The following is a 21,387-nucleotide window of genomic DNA, read 5'->3' as shown; positions in this document are numbered from 1 at the left end:
CCCAGATTTTTCCTGTTCTTAAGGGTGAAATCTGCTATTAAAACACTGTACATATTAAAAATCCTTCTGTTTTTTCTCTATAATCCAAGTTCTACCTACACTCTGTGTTGCTAATGTTTTTTTTCTAGTGAAAAAATAGAATAAAAAAACAAGCAGGGAGCTGGTAGCTCATGCCTGTAACCTGAGCTACTCTGGAGGTCTGACCTGCCTGGGCAGGAAAATCAGTAACTCTTCAATTAACCACCAGAAAACTGGGACTGGGCTAATGGCTGAAAGAACTAGAGCTCCAGTCTTGAGCAAGAACAGCACTCAGGGGCCTGAGTTCAAGTCCCAGGACTTGACAAAAATATTGCTCTGAATGACAAATCAGCTTTGCAGATGACCAACAATATTTGCAATGAAAGACTGACTACAAGTCAACTGTGAAGAGAATTATTTGCTTTGCAGTCTTAGTTTAGCTTCCAAACTGTTTCATTCACTTTCTGAGTTAGCATCTGGTAAGGTTATTACAAAAAACTATTCCATCCTAAAAATAAAATAGCACGTTAGGAAGGAACAATCCTATTAGTTTTGGCTACTAATTCAGGAGGAAAAGTTCCTTTCTAAAATCCTAATAATTAAAAGAGAGTTTATCTACCTATATTTTTTCAGAAGAGGACACCAGTAGATACACTTACCAAAAAAAGTAGAGAAACCAGTCTACTTGTGTATATGTGCGTGGGGAAACAAACGGTTCTAAGTATTACGAACCAAAATTCTTTTTATTGGAGCATTTCTTCCTAGGCGGTGCTTGTTCCTCCCTACCCCAAACGATCACCGAGAAGCCAGGACTTAACTATTTACTTTGAAACCACTTATTATTTAAGGCCTGTGGTCCAAAAGACAAAATCTGATTTCTCCGTAAAGAACGACGGAGCCAACCACAAACCGTAGATCCTTGGTGTCGCGGCCAACAACAGACCCAAAGGACTTCAGGGGCAGGCTGCTCTCGAGATTTCGACAGGGCAGACTCGGGGCTGGCAGCCGCGGTCACCACGTCCCCGAGACCTCAGGGACAAGCCCGCCTCTTCTCAGAACTCCAACTCCAGCAAGGCAGGGCTGCGGAACCCGGCGCGGCGGCGCAGAGCGGGCCACGGTCGCCACGTCCCTGGACTCGCGCGCCTCCCCCCCCCCCCCCTTACCGTCAGAAGATCTGGGAGGGAGGGAAGGAGGAGAGGCACCCCGAATCCCGGTGGAAAAGCCCCCGGTCTCCGGGGTGGGGGTCTGGGGAGAAGGGAGGGCAAGCGGCCTCGTGGTGACCCTTTGTGAGCGCGCGCTGGCGGCTGGCCGCGCACCGAAGCCCGGGGGAGCCGACTGGGAGCCGCGTGGCGACCCAGCTGCGGGCAGCGGTGAAACTCCTTCGCGCCTCGGCCCGCCCTCGGGACTCCCCCTTCCTTACGGACCCTCAACCTCCATCTCCCACCCCCGGCTGGCGCCAGCGAGGACCGCAAAACCACGCGGACCACCACCGGAACGCGCCGCATAATCCCTCCGCAGCAAGCCGCGCACTAGTTTTAATCACGCCCCGCCCCCTTGGCCGCTGTGGCGTCACCTCCGTCGGCCTCCTCCCACCCTCCTCCCCACCTACCCTCCCTTCCCTCAACTAGAGTGCTTTCCAGCAGCTTCCAGAACCCAAATCCAGCCACTCACACTTAGCGGGCCTCGGCAAGTGACCCGGCCCCGCCCCTACCGGTCGCCGCAGCGGGAAATCTGCGGCTGCGGCGGCAGCTGGGTGGCGGACGGCCCCGCCTCTGCGGACCCCGCCGGAAGTGCTCCTCCCCGGTCTTCCCGCCACGCCCACGTCTGTTTAAACTCCCTGGCTTGCAGCCGGAAGGGGAACGCTTTTGCCGCGAACTCAAACCGGAAGCCGCTTTTCTAGCGGCGGCGCCGTTGAGGGGGCGGCGGCGGCGGCGGCGGAGTATCCCGCAGGGGGGAGGAACGTGGGTTAAACGCTACGGGGGGCGTAGGGTCGGAGCTCAAGGTGGAACCCGAGATCCAAAAACCCGCTCGACATGAAGGGGAGTGTCCGGAGCAGGTAAAGAGGACGTAGCGGGGCTTTTCGGAACTGAGGAACCTCTAGGGCGACAACGTGCGCGTTATTGGGTCCGCACGCGCGAAGGGTAGCTGGGGCAGGGCTGCACGCGAGGCCCGGGTGCGTGGCCGAGAGGCGAACGCTGAAGAGAAACCAGAGGGGCCGGGGAGGGGGACGCGGAACAGACCCTTCTCTCTCTCTCCCCCTCTGGGCTGCCGGGGGGTGGGCTTTGAACCTCACCTGGACCTGTCTTGCTCGGTCTCTTGTCTCTCTGGCTGTGAAGGGTGATCGCCCCTGACAGTTCTGCCCAGGTGCTCGCCTCGCCCTGACAGTTTGACGCGTAGATCTCGCTCCGGCTGCGCGGGGCGAGCTCAGCCCTCCGTCAGCTGAGTTTTCTGTCCCGCACGTGGGATTGAATGAAGCTTAATTAATCACATGCCTGTGTGAGTCCTAAGGTTAACTTTATATGCTCTTTGCGTCTTGACCGTCCCGGGCTGGTATTTCGTATTAGAGCTTCTGGAATAACGGTGGCTTACAGAAGCTTTGAAAAGGGGACGTCAGAAGAAAGATGCTCAGGGGTGAAGTGGAGGAAGAGACGCGTGGGAAAAAGTAGGCCTATCTCTTAGTGACCTAAAAGACCTACTGAGTGAGCTATTACGGTGGACTTTTCCTATTGGAGTAAATAGGTGGTTTTAAGCGGAACGGTGACAGGCTTAGAAGTGTTTTAACAGGAACATCATTTTGACTGTGGTAAGGAATGGAAAGAGGGCCGAGAAACGTTGCCAGAGAACCGGCCCCAAATTTGGTCATTTCATTGCATGCAGTGGGAAATGGGAATAGAGAATGGCTCAGACTTTCAAGTCTTGTGTTTGGATGGCAGGAAGTCCCAAAATTTAGGTTCAGATCAGTGTGAAGGGAAGATAAGGGTAGGCAGTCGTTTAGGGAAAATTAAGGTTGATATATGACATAGTAAATTGTATTTGAAAGAGAACATGGACCAGTACACCTCTGTGTTTTTCTTTTTTTAAATGAATTGTCTTTTACGGAGTTCTGAATACTCGCCACTATGGCTTCTCGCATTGGAATAATGGGTAGTTGGACTAGAGTAGATATGGACACTCCTTAGTTTTGTGATTGAGAAAAGAGAACCACTAAAACCACCTCCTAGATCTATCAAGATGATGGAAATTTTCATCTGAAACAATTTATTGCGGGTACACAGCCTATCACATTTCTTTTTGAGGATTTATGCAGTGGCGTGTTTTCTACGTAGTATAACATATAAAGTTTATATAAATATGTATAAATTTTATATGAAAAGTATAAAATTAGCACCAAGTAGTGCTTGGTGTCTTGAAATTCCTTCTAGTGAGTATAAGTCAAAGTATAAGTTAGTGAGTATAGTGAGAAGCAGTTAAAGAGAATAAGTAGGTATTGTCTGTAAGGAGCCTAAAGAGCAGCCAATTTGTAATAACCCTTATGTAGTCGTTCTCAGTGCGATAGTTTTGCCTCCTTGGGGACCTTTGGAAATGTTTTGGGTTGTCTAGTCCAGTGTGTGGAAGTCTGGGATGCTGCTAAAGATCCCCCATCGACATCACAACCCTAGCTACAAAGAATAATTGGTCTAAGATATGAGGTGCTGCAGATAAGAAACCCTATTCTATGATTATTTTTTCAGGAATAGAAAACTGAGATTCATCTTTAGTGACTTTAAAAAAAAATCTTGGACCTGAAAGTTGTGTGAAGTTTATAAAGAGCTAGAATAGAAAAGCATAAGTAATTTTTAAAGTGAATCAATGAGCCAGAAGGTGGTTGTTCTAGGATCATGGTTTCTTAGGCTTTAGAGATTTAAGCTGAAATTACTTCACATGTCCTTGCTGGGTGTAACTTACTGCTGCTTGGACTTCTGTATCTAGTTTGGCCATATTTTAAATCCACATTTAAACATCTTTTAGTAGCTTTTTCCTTACATTGAGCTATGGCTTGACTATACTGAATGTAGAGTCCATGGGACTGCATCCCAAGCAAACTTGTCATGTGTACTTTGTTCTGTGGGAGTGTTTGTTGTGGTCCAGATCATTTACAAATAATATGCTAGTATTTCATTGGAAACTTTAAAAGTAGCATTCTTAACTTGTGAGGAGAGATTGGTAGTGAGAAAAGTAGGAATGTGTGAAATCTGTGGTTCTTTTGTTCTCTTTTTTTATCAAGTAATATCACAGTGGATGGAGGGCAGGGTTGACACAGTTACTCTTATAATATATCTGGCATATTTCTAAATTGTGCAAACAGTCTTAAAAATTTAAGTTTTCAAATTTTAGTGAAATAGTTGCTTTAATAAGCAGCTGCCTCTACTAAAGTTGGGTTCCATTTGCTTTTGGGTCTGCTGTGAAAATTCATCTGATTGTCAGTCTCTGGCCTCTACAAATGTAGGTCGTTTTCAACCTAAAGATTACAGTTTGAGGATCTATTTATTCCAGGGTATATGGCTCTTGAAGCACAACTAGTATATCTGTCTCATAAAATAGCAAAGCTCTTTTTAGTTATTTAATTGCTTATTGACTTCTTTTTTTCCAGGGTTCATTGAAATATCCTTAGTGATATTGACATGTTTCAAGTCACATAAATTAGCCAATGACTCGGAATGATGGATTCACTGAAGATTGGAAATGGTTTGCCAATGATGGGACCGGGGACTGATATAGGGAGATCTTCACTCCCCTTGGTGGGGTACTTGGGAAAAGTTAGTGAATTTATTTTTTGCCTCAGTGCAAAGCTGTTTCCCCCCCTTCCATTTTTTGAAAATTAAATTGTTTTAATTTTACCTATTAACTTCTAAACCAATGTCTTCCACGGAAATCTTACAGTAATGGCGAAAGATTGTTTTCATGTGTTTACCTCTTATGTTATTGATGTATGAAAGTAGAAATAAAACATATATCTTAAGGTTTACTGTTTATAAAAAATATGAGACATTTTCCTGGCAGTTTATGTACTTTTTTCCTTGCAAATAAAATTGGTGCTAAACCCTTGAAACTTAGCACTTAAAAGTATAATATACTTTTTTGCTATGTTTAAAACTTTATATATGCATTTCTTTTATTTGCTGTGTTTGATCTTGTGGGGATTCTTGTAATTGAAAATTGTATCTTTTTTTCTGGTTTCCATTTTCATTTAATGTTTTGTAATTTTATATAATTTAAGAGTGTCTGTATTTTAATTTGCTTTATTTCCCTTTTAGAATTATGATCCAGCTAAAGTTACTGCAATTGAGTATTGCCCTGCTTGTAGAGAGAAGGGAAAATTAAACACTTTAAAGACTTACCGACTTAGTTTTCAAGAGTCTATCTTTTTGTGTGAAGATCTACAGGTAAGTATTAGTCTTAAATAGTATATGGGTTCTAGGCATTTACTTTGTCTTCACTGTCAAAATTTTAACTCATTTTGTATTATAGAATGTAGCTTTTTAATGTGTGGGTAGTCTGCATTTCTAAATCTGGCTAGTATACAGTTCTAGATTTTTTATTTTCCATTTGGATTCTTGAATTGTTACATAGGATTTGTGGTTAATCTTGTTGGATCTTTGTTAGCGCATATAGCTACTTTTGCTTCTGTTAACTCTTAGAGAAGTTATTAGTCTTCAGTTATTAGTGTACTTTACCTGGAAGAATACTTTAGAAATTGGTTAGTTCAAAAACAGTGTGTATGCTTTTAAGTAAAAGCTTTAAGCCAAGAATGGTGGCATGCATCTGTGATCCCAGCAGTTAAGGGGCTAAGGCAGAAGGCCTGGGCTACATAAGAGACCTTGTCTCAAAAAGCGAAACAAACAACAAAAATTAAAATGACTCCTTCCCCTCCTAAACCCTGACACTTTAAAAGGATATAAATATCTTTCAGAGTTATGGTAATTTGTATCCACTGCTATAACTCATATAGAAGTTCATTAAATTGTGTAATGTTCTCTATTTTTTTGTGCTTCACGATTTCCAAAAGTGTCTTATACACATTCAGTTCTCAGAGCATCGTAAGATTTTTAAAGTAAAAAGAAAATTCAGAAAGTATGGGAATAGGAACTTTTCTCCTCTCCCCCAATGCCTTCTTTTTTCCTTCTTTTCCTTCTGTATATGTATGGTATTAGGGCTTGAATACAGGACTTGGTGCTTGCTAGGCAGGTACTTAGCCACCTGAGCCACAGTTATGTCTCAGGAACAGAAAATACATATTTTTGCCAGTCCTGGGGCTTGGACTATTCAGGGCCTGAGCACTGTCCGTGGCTTCTTTTTGCTCAAGGCTAGCACTGTACCTCTTGAGCCACAGTGCCACTTCTGGCTCTTTCTGTTTATGTGGTGCTGAGGAATCGAACCCAGGGCTTCATGCATGCAAGGCAAGCACTCTACCACCAAGCCACATTCCCAGCCCAGAAAATACTTTTATAGAGTTGCAGAGCTGTGGGTATTTTTTTTTTTTTTTTTGCCAGTCCTGGGGCTAGGGACTGAGGGCCTGAGCACTGTCCCTGGCTTTTTTTTTTTTTTTTTTTTTCCTCAAGGTTAGCACTCTACCTCTTGAGCCCTAGGGCCACTTCTGGCTTTTTCTATTTATGTGGTGCTTCTTGCATGCAAGGCAAGCACTCTACCGTTAAGCCATATCCCCTGCCCACAGAGCTGTGTTTGTAATGGTCTAATTTCAGATCTGATTATTTCAGATAAACTAGTAGTTTATGAGAATTATTTGGAGAGTCATTAAAATATTTGAGTCTAACCTCGTAAGAGTTGGCCTGGAAAGTTTTGTTATTTGAGAGGTCTGGTAATCAACCCAGTTTGGGAAAATGCTAAATTAAAATTGTGTCCTTGGTAATAGATACTCTAGCTAAGTATATTTGGAAGGAAGTCAGTCCTGGACATATTTACAAGTTTCTTTATGCAATTTATTCAGTTAAATGTGAATGTCACTGTGTTGACACTGTTCCTAATACAGTGCCAATCGTAATGAATAAAACAAAAAATGTCTTAAGATGTTATTGTAGAGTGGGAAAGACAGTCAAGACAACAAATAGGTAAAACATATTTGTGTGTTTGTCAAGAGATGAAAAGTGCTGTGGAGTGTGACTCAGTGACATAGGCCTAGTTATTTGGGTGGCTGCAGCAGGAGGACGACCAGTTCAAAGCCAGCCTGGGCAACAGTGAGAGCCTGGCTCCTTACAAAGAAAGAACATAAGACAAGAGTTTTAAATGGAGTGGTGAGGGGTGTGCTTCATTGAAAGTGAAATTTGAGCCTTTAGCTATTGTGAATAATGCTACAGTGAACACGAGTGTGCAGATACCTATTTGAGATCCTTCTTTCAGTTTTTTATCTATATACCTTTTCATGACTTAGGGGAAGACATTATACAGGTTTGAACTTGAGACCTTGTACTTACTGTTCACGAGTCATACCTGCAGTTTACCTTCTTTATGACTTAATTATTGCAACAGATAATTTATGTAGATACGTTTTTTGAGACAGTATCTCAGGATAGCTTGGAACTCAGTGGAGTCTAGGTTGCCCTCCAACTTGAGATCCTCCTATCTCAGCCTCCAAAGTGTTAGGATTATAGGTATGTACCACTATGCCTGATTTATTACTGATTTTCTTAGTTTCTTGGTATAGAGTAGCATTTAGGAAAGCACAAGGCATAAAGTTGATGTTCACTGTATAGCTAGAAGATGATAATAGTCCAAATCCAGAACTTGTCTATGTATATTAAAGAATCTTATTTTTTATTAAGTAGTTGTACAAAGGGATTTCAGTTCCACAAGTCAGGCTATGAGTACAATGCATTTTGATCAGTGTAACCTTTTCCATCATTTTCTCCCATGCTAAAGAATTTTAGTATTTTTGGAGTAGTGTTTTATGTGCACAGAAAGATAATTTAGTACATTTTACTTATTGCTGTGAAATAAATCATCTCAGAAGCTACTGGCTTGCAAAATGCAATGGCTTCAGCTTACTATTTTTATAATCACCAGGTACAGTGTCTTCTGGGCCAGCTGAATGCTTTGTGTCTGGCACTTGGCACTGGCTGCTGTCAAAGAGCTCAGCTCATTTAGTCAGCTGAGCATCTCAGTTCTTCCTGAGGCTAGTTGGGCTCTGAACAGGGCTCATTGAGTCAGTGCTTACTTATCAGGCTCATGTGCATACATTTGACCTGTTGGTGTGAAGAGACTACGTGAAGATGTGGTCTTACTTCATCACCAAGGTAGCAGTATTTTCTTAGGAGGCATATTAAAACATATTTTTGAAACAGCCTCAATGTGTAGGCTAGGTTAGCCTTGAACTCCTACTTTTCCTAACTCAGCTTCCTGGTAGTGAGATTATAGATGTGTGCTTTCATGCCCTGCTCTAGAAAGGTATATTTATGGAGAGAGAGAGAGAGAGGGAGAGGGAGGGAGGGAGGGAGAGAGAGGGGGGGGAGGGGGGAGAGGGGGGGAGAGAGGAGAGGAGTTTGTGTGTGTTTGCCAGTCCTGGGGCTTGGACCTGAGCACTGTCCCTGGCTTCTTTTTGCTCAAGGCTAGCACTCTGCCACTTGAGCCACTTCTGGCCTTTTCTATATATGTGGTGCTGAGGAATTGAACCCAAGGCTTCATGTAGTAGCAATCACTCTTGCTACTAGGCCACATTCCCAGCCCTAGAAGGTATATTTTAAATGAGATTATTTAGTGTGTTGCTTTCTAAATTTGCAGTGTTTCAGTAGTGTTCAAAGTTAGGAAAAATTCACTAATGATTTGTTTACTTTCTTTATATTTGGCTGAAATTGTGTTAATGCAGAGTAGAAGTGATAATTCATTAAAATTCAGCCAATTTGACTTTTAAACCTGATAAGCATATAAAATAGATTCATACTCAGTTTCAAAATATAGGACATAGAAATTATCCTATGAAATTTCTTATACAAAATACCTTCCCAGTTTTTAATGCTGTAAAGTGGATCTGTCCCAAAATAATGACATCATCATCTCCTTACATTGTTGAAATTTTCTAATTTACTTGACATTTGATTCTTCCTTAAAGCAAAAATGAAGATTTTCCTTATTAGTTTACCCCACTATAATTCAGATTAAATCCTTGGTTGTCCAAATTAGTTTGGAAATATTACTCTTTGGCGGGGCTAAATTTCGATTAAATGGTTGTCTTTAGTTCTTTTAAATTTAGACTGATAAGTATATTCATGTCCAATTAATGCTTAGAAATGTCTGCTTTCATAGCATAAAAACAAGTAAAATGAGTTTATTTGAATGTTTCCATTTTTTATGATTTTTATTTTTCCTTTCTAGTGCATCTATCCTTTGGGCTCTAGATCACTTAATAATTTAATTTGTCCTGATTCAGAAGACTGTAATACTCCAAGTAAACCTCAGAAAAGAAAGATACTGGAAACTAGCAGCAAGGATTTGCTTCTTCTCTCAAGTTCCAAAAAGACTAGACATTCTGTTGTCACTGGCAGTGACGTGACTTTGAATAGTGACAGCGATGGAGAGTTATGTGCTGCAGCCCCATCAGACATACAGCACAGCAGGAATCAACGGAATCCTGTTAAAACAGCTGGCTCCTTGGAGCCACTTGAGACTTTGGGAGCTGACAGTATCATACTGGTTGCTGAAGATCCTGTTCCGGTTGTCATCTCTGGAACTGGAGGAATTTCCTCTCAAAATGAAAGGTGTGACCTGGAAATGCCAATGGAGAATAGAGCTATTTCATTTCGGCGTACTACTTATGTGCAGTGGAGAAATGCTCATGCTCTGTGTTGGTTAGACTGCATCCTGTCAGCTTTGGTGCATTTGGAATGGCTGAAGACCACTGTGACTGAACTCTACTCCAAGGAGGAATCCATATTTTGGCGGCTGTTTGAGAGATACAGTCAAGCAAATAAACTTTTGTATGCCAATCAGTTAGAGGGAGATAAAGGTTGGTATTGGTGTCTTTGCTCCTTTTTTTTTTAATGTGAGTGTTGAGTTGTCTCACAGCATGTGAAAAAAAGATGCCATCAGTAGTTTCTGTTCTGGGTGGAGATCTGGAAGCAGGAAGCTTAGGGATATTGCCATGAAGGTTGAGATAACACTAGTTATAAGCATCACAGCTGCCACAGAAAAGCAGTTTTTCCCAAGCTAATCATAAAGGAGAAAGGTAAACGTATGTCTTAGTCTATCCATAGGGTACTGGTTACAGGGCCTCCTACTACAGCTACCAAAATCCAAGGATGCTCAAGTCTTTTATATAAAATGGAAAAATATTTGCATAGAACCTATACATATCTCATATCTCTCCCTTCCCTCCCACTCCCTTTACATCTAGTCATATTTAAATTGTGCGTAACTTTATTTTACTTTATTTGTGGTGGTAGGAATCAGACCCCAGGTCCTTGTGCAAGCTAGGCAAGCAAGCACTCTACCACTAAGCTGTATGTTTATCTCCTTTTATATATTTTAAATTATTCCTAGATTACCTACTATATCCGTTTCAATGAAAGCATTTTGTAAATAGTGGTTATTATTGTTTAGGTATTAATGCCAATGAAAAGTCTGTGTTCAATGCAGGTGTTTTTTTAACCCCCAAATGTTTTCAGTCTGGTTGAGTATAGAGATGTGGAACTGGCAGGTACTGAGGACCAGTTGTGTGTTTGTTCACCTGTTGACCTCTTCTTGGTGGATGGTAGGTTACTTTTTTTGCCATTATAAATGCTGTTGTGTCCATTCTTGAGCAGTTCCCAGGCTATGGTATGAACAGAATTTCTCTTGTATGTACCATGGGAATGGAGTAGCCAGATTATAGGCTCTGAGTCCAAATCTACAGATGAGGGCAACTGTTTTCCCACAAGGTTATAGCTGTACCAGTCAATATTCTCAGCACATTCTCCCTTGGCCGGCTAGCCTGCCTGCCTGCCTGCCTGCTTGCCTGCCTGTCTTCCTTCCTTCCTTCCTTCCTTCCTTTTTTTTTTTTTTGGTGCTGGAATCAAACTCAGGACACTGCACTTGGTAGGCAAGTGCTTTGCCACTGAGCTACATCCTACCCTTACCTTGGTTATTTTCAGGCTGAGTTTTTTGCTATTTGAGTGGTATAAAATGGTCTTCAGTTTTGATTTGTCTTACCCCAGATTTTTAAAGAGATTGATTAATTGGCTTTTTCTTGTATATATTGATCATATGGCTTCCCTTTCATGAAATGCTTACTTGTTATGTTGACTGTCATGTCTTACTGATTTTTCTTTATAGCCTTTAAATATATATATATATTTTTTTGGGGGGGGGAGGGGGCCAGTCCTGGGGCTTGGGCTCAGGGCCTGAGCACTGTCCCTGGCTTCTTCTTGCTCAAGGCTAGCACTCTGCCACTTGAGCCACAGCACCACTTCTGGCCATTTTCTGTATATGTGGTGCTGGGGAATTGAACCTAGGGCCTCATGTATACGAGGCAAGCACTCTTGCCACTAGGCCATATCCCCAGCCCCACCTTGAAATATTTTTATGTCAGGTATATATTACTTATTCCGCTCATGTTTGCAGTTTGTGATTTTGCTTTTTAAAAGTTTCTTGGGGGCTGGTAATGTGGCTTAGTGGTAGAGTGCTTGCCTAGCATGCATTAAGCCCTAGGTTCAATTTCTCAGTATTACATAAACATAAAAAGTTGGAAGTGACGCTGTCTTAAGTGGTAGAGTGCTAGCCTTGAGCACAAAGAGGCTTGGGACAGAGCTCAGGCCCGGAGTTCAAAGTTAAAGCCCCAGGACCAGAAAAAAAAAAAAAAAAAAAGGTCTACAGCCAAGTGTTTAGCTTTGTTTTTAGTGCTAGTAATTTGTGGTGTTTAAGGAAACCTTTTTTCAGCCTGCATCAGTAGCTCACACCTGTAATCCTAACTACCCAGGAAGCTGAGATCTGATGATCATGGTTCAAAGTCAGCCTGGGTAGGAAAGTCTGAGAGTCTTACCTCTGATTACCAATAAAGTGGCTCATCATGTGGTAGAGTGCTAGCTTAAAAAAAAAACTAGCTCTGTGACAGTTCCCAGGCCCTGAATTCAAGCCCCAGGACTGGCACAAAACAAACACCTGTTTCCCCCCCCCCCCCCCCCCCCCCCCCCCCGCCCAAAGCCAGGCATACGTTTACCAGTATTTTCACCGAGAGTTCACAGTTTAATTTTGATCCTCACTTGTTCTTCTTTTTCATCTAATATTTGTAGACTTCAAAAGTAAGAGTATGAATAAGAGGGGGACACTATATGAAGTTCTTAAAAAAATAACAAGCATTGATTAATATTTGTTGTATAAATGTGGACTGATTGCTGCTGTTTATATTCTTTAATCTTCAGAGTGTATGAGAGAGTTTCAGTTTAACTTGCCCCTTTATGTGTGCTATGCTTCTTGATCAGGGTGACTCCTCATTCTTTCCTCTCACATAGCCCATCCTCATTCATCTTACTGAGTTTCCTAGGTCCATTTTCACTTATGTACATTGAATATTATGACTGCATTCTCCCACTCTTCCTCTTTCCATTAGTTCACTCCCCTCCTTTTGTAGCTTGCAGCTCACCCCCACAGTAATGACATGTTTCAGCTTTCTGATACTTATTTTTGTTAAACTGTTAAATGATCATTGGAGTTACATCATAGAATCTCACTCCTGCATATACCATTCTTTAGTCAGTTGGATCATGTGTATAAATAAATATATGTATATATATATATATATATATAGAGAGAGAGAGAGAGAGAGAGCTCTGTATTTGTTTTCTTAATGTGTTTACCTTATAGATCTAACTTCCACATACAGGAAATAACAGAAACACTTTTCTTTTTGAGCCTGACTTCAGTTAACAGAGTTTGTATGAAATAAAAGATTTAGCTTAGCTTTAAAGTAACTAAAGTCCAATACTTGTGGAGGCTTTTATCAAAATAATTTTGTTTCTTTTTGGTGGTAGCAGGGTTTGAAGTCAGGACTTTGGGCTAGCTAGGCAGGCATTGTTACCAATTGAGCCAGAACTCCAGTCCTTCAAAATAATTTTCTTATCAATTTTCTTATAGTAATTCCATTTTGAGTATTTTTATACTAAAGAAGTGATCAAAATTGTGGATAGATAGTGCCTCAAGATGTTTATCACCATAATAATTACAATTTTAAGCAAAAAACAAGAGGAAAGATTGATTAATAATAATAATCACAATGTATGAGTTATAGTCTAGTAACTAGCCCAGAAAGAAGCAACTTGTGTGAACAAAGCAGAATCTGAAATTGTTTAAACAGTAATGCCACTGTAGGCCTCTTCCAAATAGTTGGAAAAATCATAAGACTTAAGCATTAATAGTTACGCAAGGAATAAATGATTAGATGGTGGTTTTAGTATTAGTAACTCAGTATATAAAATAGCCTTAGCTATTTTAGAAACAGGAAAAATATTTGAAAGGTTAGCTATAGGTTGGGTACCCTTAATCAAAATCTGAAATGTTGTAGATTCTGGAACTTTCAGTTGCTGCAGATGTTCTTTCCTCCTTTATGCCTGTTTCTTGGTGCACATAGGTATACATTCCTAGGAATGGGATTGCTCTCATAAATATGTCATAAAATCTCGAGTATATTAAAAGAAAATTCTGAAAGTTTTTAAGTGCCAAGGTGATGCCCGAAATACAGTGTTCCTTGTGTGATGGGTCACTCTCAAAATACAGTATTTTGTATAAAATCATCTTTAGGCTGTGTTGTATAGGCTGGGTATCACTATAAATAAGTTTTATGTTACAGACTTGGGTCCTATCCTTAAATATGTCTATGTAAATAGTCCAGGATTTGGAGAAACCCTGACAGCTTAGACAGTTTAGTGGTTCCAACTTGTATTTTATTAGGCCCATGGCTATTTGAAAGGGTAAGAAAGGCCTAAGTTCTTATCCAGTAACTGCTAATGCTGTTGTGCAGGTAGCAGCTGGTGAGGGGATGAGTGCTACACCACAGGAGAGGAGGAACTAAGGAAACTGTGGGATTTTATATGTTTGTAAAACTTACTGCTTCTGATAAACTTTTTGTAATGTCTCAATTTTTGTGAAAAAAGCATATTGATGAGAAGTTGATGATATCCTATTTTATTTTAGATGAAGATGGTGAGAAACTTACTTCCGAAGTATTCACAGAGATTGAGACCTGTCTGAATGAAGTCAGAGATGAATTTTTTACTAAACTTCAACCCCAGCTTAGATGCACATTAGGTAAGTGCCATACTTAACTCATCTGTGGTAGAACTCTGTACACCAGTAATGATGATCAGGTACTTGAAGGAGTAATTCAGTAACCGAGTAGTCAGTTACTCTGGAGAGTAACTTCAGTGCTGCAGGCTGGCTCAGTAAAATTACTCGAGTTGAGATTCAGGTTGTTAATAGTTTCTAGAAGTTTCACCTGATTCTTGTTTTTGAACAGGGTTGAGAATCTTGGATCTAAATTAGCCATAAAATTCTGCTTTTCTTTTCTTTTCACAAGTCTTAGTGCTTGAACTGAGGGCCTGGGCACTGTCCTTGAACTCCTTTTGCTCTACCACTTGAGCCACAGCGCCACTTCTGGCCGTTTTCTATATATGTGGTGCTGGGGAATCGAACCCAGGGCTTCATGTATACGAGGCAAGCACTCTTGCCACTAGGCCATATTCCCAGCCCCTAATTTTTTTTGTTTGGTTTTGTTTTTTTGCCGGTCTTGGGGCTTGAACTCAGGGCCTGAGCACTGTCCCTGGCTTCTTTTTGCTCAAGGCTAGCACTCTGCCACTTGAGCCACAGCGCCACTTCCAGCTTTTTCTATATATGTGGTGCTGAGGAATCGAACCCAGGGCTTCATGTATACAAGATGAGTACTTTACCACTAGGCCATATTCCCAGCCCAGCCCCTAATTTTATCTTAATGGAAGGTACTTTTCTCCTCCTCTCCCTTCTTGTCTTCCTCCCTTCCTCCCTCTCTTCTTTCTTTCCCCTCTCTCTTTTCCTCCCCTCCTCTCCTCTCTCCCTCCCTCCCTCCCTCCCTTCTTTCCCATACTCTTATCTGGAAACAGTCTTTTGTCCACACCTGACAGCTTTTGGACTTTCTGCTTGTTGCAGACTCTATCTGTAGATTTCATTTTTCAGGGACTCCTGTTTACTGTTCTAATAATAAGCTGATTTTCCACTTGTCTGACATTGCTCTCCTGGCCTCAGGAATGTTGTCATTGACTGTCAGGTGGGATGTCCACTTGAAGGAATGTTCCTTTTTTCTTCAACATAGCCTGATTTCTAGGTAATGAAGCCCCTTTAAGTGTGTACAGTTGTATAACCATCACTGAAACCTAGATGTGATATAGGTCTGTCATCTCATAATCCTGCCAAGGATTCTGTCACCAGAATCCTTAGTTGTCAGTGTTATTTCTCACCCCTAAACACTGAGATATTTCCAGAAGATTCCTGGAGAACAGACCGAGTCAGGCTTCCATACTCCATTGAGTTGGTATCTTGTATCCCTTATTGTCACCTGAGCTGGGAGTTGACATGTGACTTCTGTATCCTGGTCTGAATCACTTCCCTGATAGGTTTGAGCCAAGCGTCATCTTTTTTTTTTTTATTTCAGTATTTTAATATAAGACATAAAATTCTGTCCACCTATCATGACAAAGCTTATAAGTCTGTTCAATTGTGGATAATTTGGGAACTGGAAATACCAATTTTTTTTTGTTTTGTTTTTTGTTTTTTGGCCAGTCCTGGGCCTTGGACTCAGGGCCTGAGCACTGTCCCTGGCTTCTTCCCCCTCAAAGCTAGCACTCTGCCACCTGAGCCACAGAGCCCCTTCTGGCCGTTTTCCATATATGTGGTGCTGGGGAATCGAACCCAGGGCTTCATGTATGCGAGGCAAGCACTCTTGCCTCTAGGCCATATTCCCAGCCCCCGAAATACCAAATTTTTATGACATGTTACAAACAAGATTCTGTAGGAACTTCTGTCCAGACTTTTGATGTCATTTAACCTCAGTAAATTCAGTAGCCTGCATGGTGTCTCTGCACTTAACAATTTCTACAACTAAGCATAAATGTCTTTACAATGACTATGTTACAGAATAATTTTCATCAACCAGTCTTCTCCTTAAGTATCTCACATATTTAATTATCAGTTTTCTCAAGCTCCCAGAAAGACCTAACATTTGAACATCCATTTTCCAAGTCCTTTTTACAATGTCCACTTAAAATGTCACATCTGTCCTGAAAGCCTTGTTATATCCCTATATACCACACACATCTATGACTTATGCCTAGTAGCTCTCATAGAAGATCATACTTCTGTTTAGACATTATTTTTTGGCCAGTCCTGGGCCTTGGACTCAGGGCCTGAGCACTGTCCCTGGCTTCTTCCCGCTCAAGGCTAGCGCTCTGCCACTTGAGCCACAGCGCCGCTTCTGGCCGTTTTCTGTATATGTGGTGCTGGGGAATCGAACCTAGGGCCTCGTGTATCCGAGGCAGGCACTCTTGCCACTAGGCTATATCCCCAGCCCCTGTTTAGACATTATTTAATTCAGCTTCAAATCACGTTTTAATGAATAATTCCTTATACTTATATTTCCATCTCTTCATATTCTCCTAATATCATTATCCAAATTCCCAATATTGTACCTAACTTACAATAAGTACTCTATAATTGATTATTCCATTTAATCTGGGGAACTAGACATAGTAATTGAGAAGTCTCTAGTAGTACTTAATATTGGCAAATTTCTGCTATGAAACTATCAAAATCCTCATTGCTTGTACTAGAAAGTTTCTTAATATCCCTCAGATTATATTTTAATGAAGTTTTTTTTTCAAATTTTTATTATCAAACTGATGTACAGAGAGGTTACAGTTTCATACATTAGGCATTGGATACATTCCTTGTACTGTTTGTTACTTTGTCCCTTATATCCCCCTCCCCCCTTCCCCCCCCTGAGGTGTTCAGTTCACTTACACCAAACAGTTTTGCAAGTATTGCTTTTGTAGTTGTTTCTCTTTTTTTACCCTGTGTCTCTCAATTTTGGTATTCCCTTTCAATTTCCTAATTCCAATTCCAGTATACACGGTTTCCAATATACTCAGATAAGATTACAGAGATAGTGTAGGTACAACCACTAGAAGGTGATACAAGAACATCATCAATAATAGAAGCTCCAGATACACATGGGATGTTGAAAGTAGTTACAACTGTGATATAACAATTGTCTCCATAACATGGAGTTCATTTCACTTAGGATCATTGTATGTGTTCATAAGGGTATAGCTATTGGGCCTTGTGGTGCTCTGCTATGACTAGCCTAAACCTGTACTAATTATTCCCAATAAGGGAGACCATAGAGTCCATGTTTCTTTGGGTCTGGCTCACTTCACTTACTAAAGGGTCATCTTTTAATCCCCTTCCACTTGGGCCTTGTTTTCTGTGTAACAGATGGAATTCTCAGTTACTATTATGTAATCATGAATGTTGAATGTGTATACACAGCTTTTCTAGTACAGTCCTCAATTGCTTGTACTCCTGCCCTTCCAACAAGGACAGGTGCTGCAGTAGAGATTGAGTATACGATCTTACCAATTAAATCTAATGTGCTTTAGACTTTTTTTTTCCATTTGTACTGGGGCTTGAACTCTTCTAACTAGCACAAAACCCTGTGCTTCTGGTTCTTGAATTGTGTCTTCAGCCCTTTTTCCATATAGAGTCTCTTTAACTAGCCTGGCATCTCACATATGTAGATTACAGGTATATGCCACCACACCGGCTTGTTCTTTAAGATAGGATCTCACTAACTGTTTAATTTTTTTTGAGGAGGGCATCTCAACTGTCTTAGAACTTTGATTCTTCTATCTCTGCCAGCCAAATAGCGAGAATTATAAGCATGAGCCACACTGTGCTTGGTCTTTCATAGAATACTTTTGAAGTTTACAATCTTATCTTGTCATTCTGGATATTAACATTTATTTCAGAGTATTTAAGGCATAGAAATACAAGGTGTACTGACCCTGAATATTGTTTGAGCTTTTTTTTTTATACAGGCTGCTTTAACTTTTTTTTTTTTTTTTTTTTGCCTGCCCTGGGACTTGGGACTCGGAGACTGGATTCTTTTTGCTCAAGGCTAGCACTCTATCTACCTCTTGTGCCAGAGCACCACTTCTGGCTTTTTCTGTTTATGCGGTGCTGAAGAATCGAATCCAGGGCTTCATGCATGCTAGGCAAGCACTCTACTACTAAGCCACATTCCCAGCCTCCTGCTTTAACTTTTAATCATTGTTTTTAAAAAGCACATTGTAAATGTAAATTTTCCACTTTCTGAAGTTTAGAAATAAAAACCATCTCCGTTCTCTTTGTACTCTTCCCTAGTTCTTCCTTATCTCCCAGAAAGCTAACTACTGTCTTCAGTTAATTTTATTTTTCCCTGCAGTGTTGGTGTATGTGTGTGTGTGTATGCGTGTGTGTATGCACATGCACGCCAGTCCTAGGGCTTGAACTTGGCCTGAGCAGTATCCCAAGGCTAGTGCTCTTACATTTAAGGCACAGTTCCACTTCATGGTTTTTTGTGTGTGTGTGATTAATTGAAAATAGAGTCTCACAGCCTCATGCTTGGGCTGGTGTCAAAGTGCAAGCCTCAGATTTCAGTCTCCTGAGTAGGATTTAAACTCATGAGCCATTGATGCCCAGCAGCATTTCTTTACTTAAAAAAAAAATAGGGAAGATGGGCACTGGTGGCTCATACCTGTAATCTCTTAGCTACTCAAGAAGCAGAGATCTGGGCTGGGGATATAGCCTAGTGGCAAGAGTGCCTGCCTCGGATACACGAGGCCCTAGGTTCGATTCCCCAGCACCACATATACAGAAAACGGCCAGAAGCGGCGCTGTGGCTCAAGTGGCAGGGTGCTAGCCTTGAGCGGGAAGAAGCCAGGGACAGTGCTCAGGCCCTGAGTCCAAAGCCCAGGACTGGCAAAAAAAAAAAAAAAAAAGAAGAAGCAGAGATCTGAGGATCGAGGTGCATAGCCAGCCTGGGCAGGAAAGGCTGTGAGACTCTTTATCTCCAATTGACCATCAGAACAAGCCCGAAGGAGGAAGAGGAATAGAGAGTATGGTTTTCCTTATTTATGTCTAAAAGGGTAACTTACTATGCCTATGGTGTACTGGTATAGGAATAGGGAATAGTTTTCCTTATTTATGTCTAAAAGGGTGACTTACTATGCACATAGTATACTGGTATACTGGTGTAGGGATAGACACACAGTGAAACCAACTAGAATATGGATCGGAACCTCTACTGTGGGATATTGAGGCACATCTGAAGATGAATAGGCAAAGACTGGTCAGGAGAAGATGGTATTGGACTGTTGGTTCCTGGTATAGGGGACCATAATCAGCAAAGAACTTTAGCATAAAGACCAACATGTGCAAATCAGGGCTGTAAAACACTGGAGAAGATGGAGGTGGAACCTTTACCATTCCAAGGGGAATGTTATGTATCATAAGAAAAGATTCACAAATGTTGCCCATGGAAAAAACAAATGAGATGCAGGATATTTTTGAAAGAGCTCTTCTGTGTCAGTTGAAAGAAATAGACAGGGAACCTGATAAAGTGGCCTGGAGGTATTAATGAACAGCAAAAGAGAAAACCCAAGTGGTCCGACCGAAGAGTGGCTGAGTGGCACATTAGGAACTCGGTACACTAGGTGAAGGGTATGGTGCATTAGATTCTAAAAGCATAGAGACCATTTCACTAACTATAGACACTAAGAATTAAAATTAGGCATTGCTACTGTGTGGTCTCTACTAAGATGCTTTATACTTCTCATAAAATTTCCACATCTAGGGAAAAATAAGGTCACCTTAGGAACTATGTAAGCCACTTTAATGATCTGTATTTGGAGTGACTTGTTTCACTGTGTGTTCTGAGCTCTTACATAGTTTTGAGTCATAACTATTAAGAGCTGAAGTTTTTATGTTATTACAAAGTGTAAATTGGTTACCTTTTAAGTTACAATAGAGTAAGCATTTAAAGACTGGTGACTAATCGTAGACTTGGGCTATCCTATCTAGTGCTTATGCACAAAGTATTGCATCTTTCATTTCTAGAAGGTTGATCTATATTTCTAATTAGATAAATACTTTGTTTTCAGGGTTTTATATTTTTGCACAAAAATAGCAGTGGGTCTTTTACACTAGTGTGATATGAATGAAACTGGCCTTTGTAACTGCTGATACTCCTAAACCAAGCTTAGGCAGTACCATCTACTGTCAGTCTCATGGTCCTGCCAGCGTGACGGTGCAACTACCCACATTGTGGGGATCCTAGGTCCAGGCTAGGAGTGCACTAGACCCTAACAATCACTGTGAGGCTCTCTGTGGAGTAGAGGTGAGGACTAGAATCTCCAGGGCCCTAATAACTTCTTTACTTGAGCTTGAGGATACGAAGGGGAAAGAAAACACTTGGAGAAAGAGTGCGGGACAAATAGTAGTCTTCCTGTCCATGTGACTGGTCATAGTAAAGCTTAGAAGACAGCATTCACTGTTCAAGTTTTCTTTGAATGACAACAGAATTCATAGTTTCAGTCTTAAAAGTTTTGTTAAATCTTTTAGACTGAAAGATTGTGACACATGTAGATGTTGAAAGGGATGAATCAAGATTGGCTTGTGGACCCTGTGTTTCACATTGGAATAGAAACTTTTCATTTCTATCCAATTCTGATACTGCCTTACAGTGCTGACACTGGTTATTTTTATATCTGTTATTTATAGCAGACATTTACATGATTTTTTTTGTCAGTCCTGGGACTTGAACTCAAGACCCAGGTGTTGTGAGTTTTTTGCTCAAGACTAGCACTCTGCCACTTTGAGCCACAGCTCCACTTCTGGTTTGGGGGTAGTTAATTGGAAAGAAGAGTCTCGGGGACTTTTCTGCCTGGGCTAGATTTGAACCGCATTTCTTAGATCTCAGCCTCCTAAGTAGCTAGGATTATAGGTGTGAGCCATCAGTACCTGGCCTATTTACATGATTTTTTGTTGTAATATATGCTATTATAGTACTCAAAATTTGGGGGTATTTTCCATCTAAGAAGACCGTATAAGTGGGTATACTTAAGTTTTCATAAATGTTCAAGAAAAATAAGAAGGCTTCTGAGACAAACTTATGCCGGACACTTTAAGAAACCCCTAATCCTCTTCCCAGCTGTGAATCTTTGTGTGACTTCCTCTGTCATATTGTGTCACATATACTTACACTGTGAGTAAAAAAAGGCAGCATTTTATGTTTACATTATTTCTTCCTGTTATTAGTTATGAGTAGTAATTTTCTCTTTTCTTTTG

The 21,387-nt window shown here is 41.0% G+C and overlaps 1 protein-coding gene across 3 annotated transcripts in view; it reads left to right on the top strand.

The window, feature by feature from the left end:
* The first annotated feature begins 1,942 nt into the window (after nt 1–1,942).
* The window catches only part of Uspl1 (ubiquitin specific peptidase like 1), a 37,057-nt gene continuing 17,612 nt past the window's right edge, over nt 1,943–21,387 (top strand). Inside the window, exons 1-5 of one of the 3 annotated variants that reach the window (XM_048341560.1) lie at nt 1,958–2,074; nt 4,649–4,814; nt 5,313–5,441; nt 9,382–10,012; nt 14,170–14,283. In XM_048341560.1, the coding sequence (XP_048197517.1) occupies nt 4,716–4,814; nt 5,313–5,441; nt 9,382–10,012; nt 14,170–14,283 (973 nt within the window). In that variant the 5' untranslated portion in view covers nt 1,958–2,074; nt 4,649–4,715. Of the gene's footprint in view, nt 2,075–3,852; nt 4,815–5,312; nt 5,442–9,381; nt 10,013–14,169; nt 14,284–21,387 lie in introns of those variants that run through there. The other 2 variants (XM_048341561.1, XM_048341559.1) reach the window with 2 other exon arrangements.

Source organism: Perognathus longimembris, chromosome 3, assembly GCF_023159225.1.
Source record: "Perognathus longimembris pacificus isolate PPM17 chromosome 3, ASM2315922v1, whole genome shotgun sequence".
NCBI classification, from domain to species: domain Eukaryota; kingdom Metazoa; phylum Chordata; class Mammalia; order Rodentia; family Heteromyidae; genus Perognathus; species Perognathus longimembris.
Note: the sequence above shows the minus strand (reverse complement) of the source record. Positions and strands in the feature narration are given on the sequence as shown.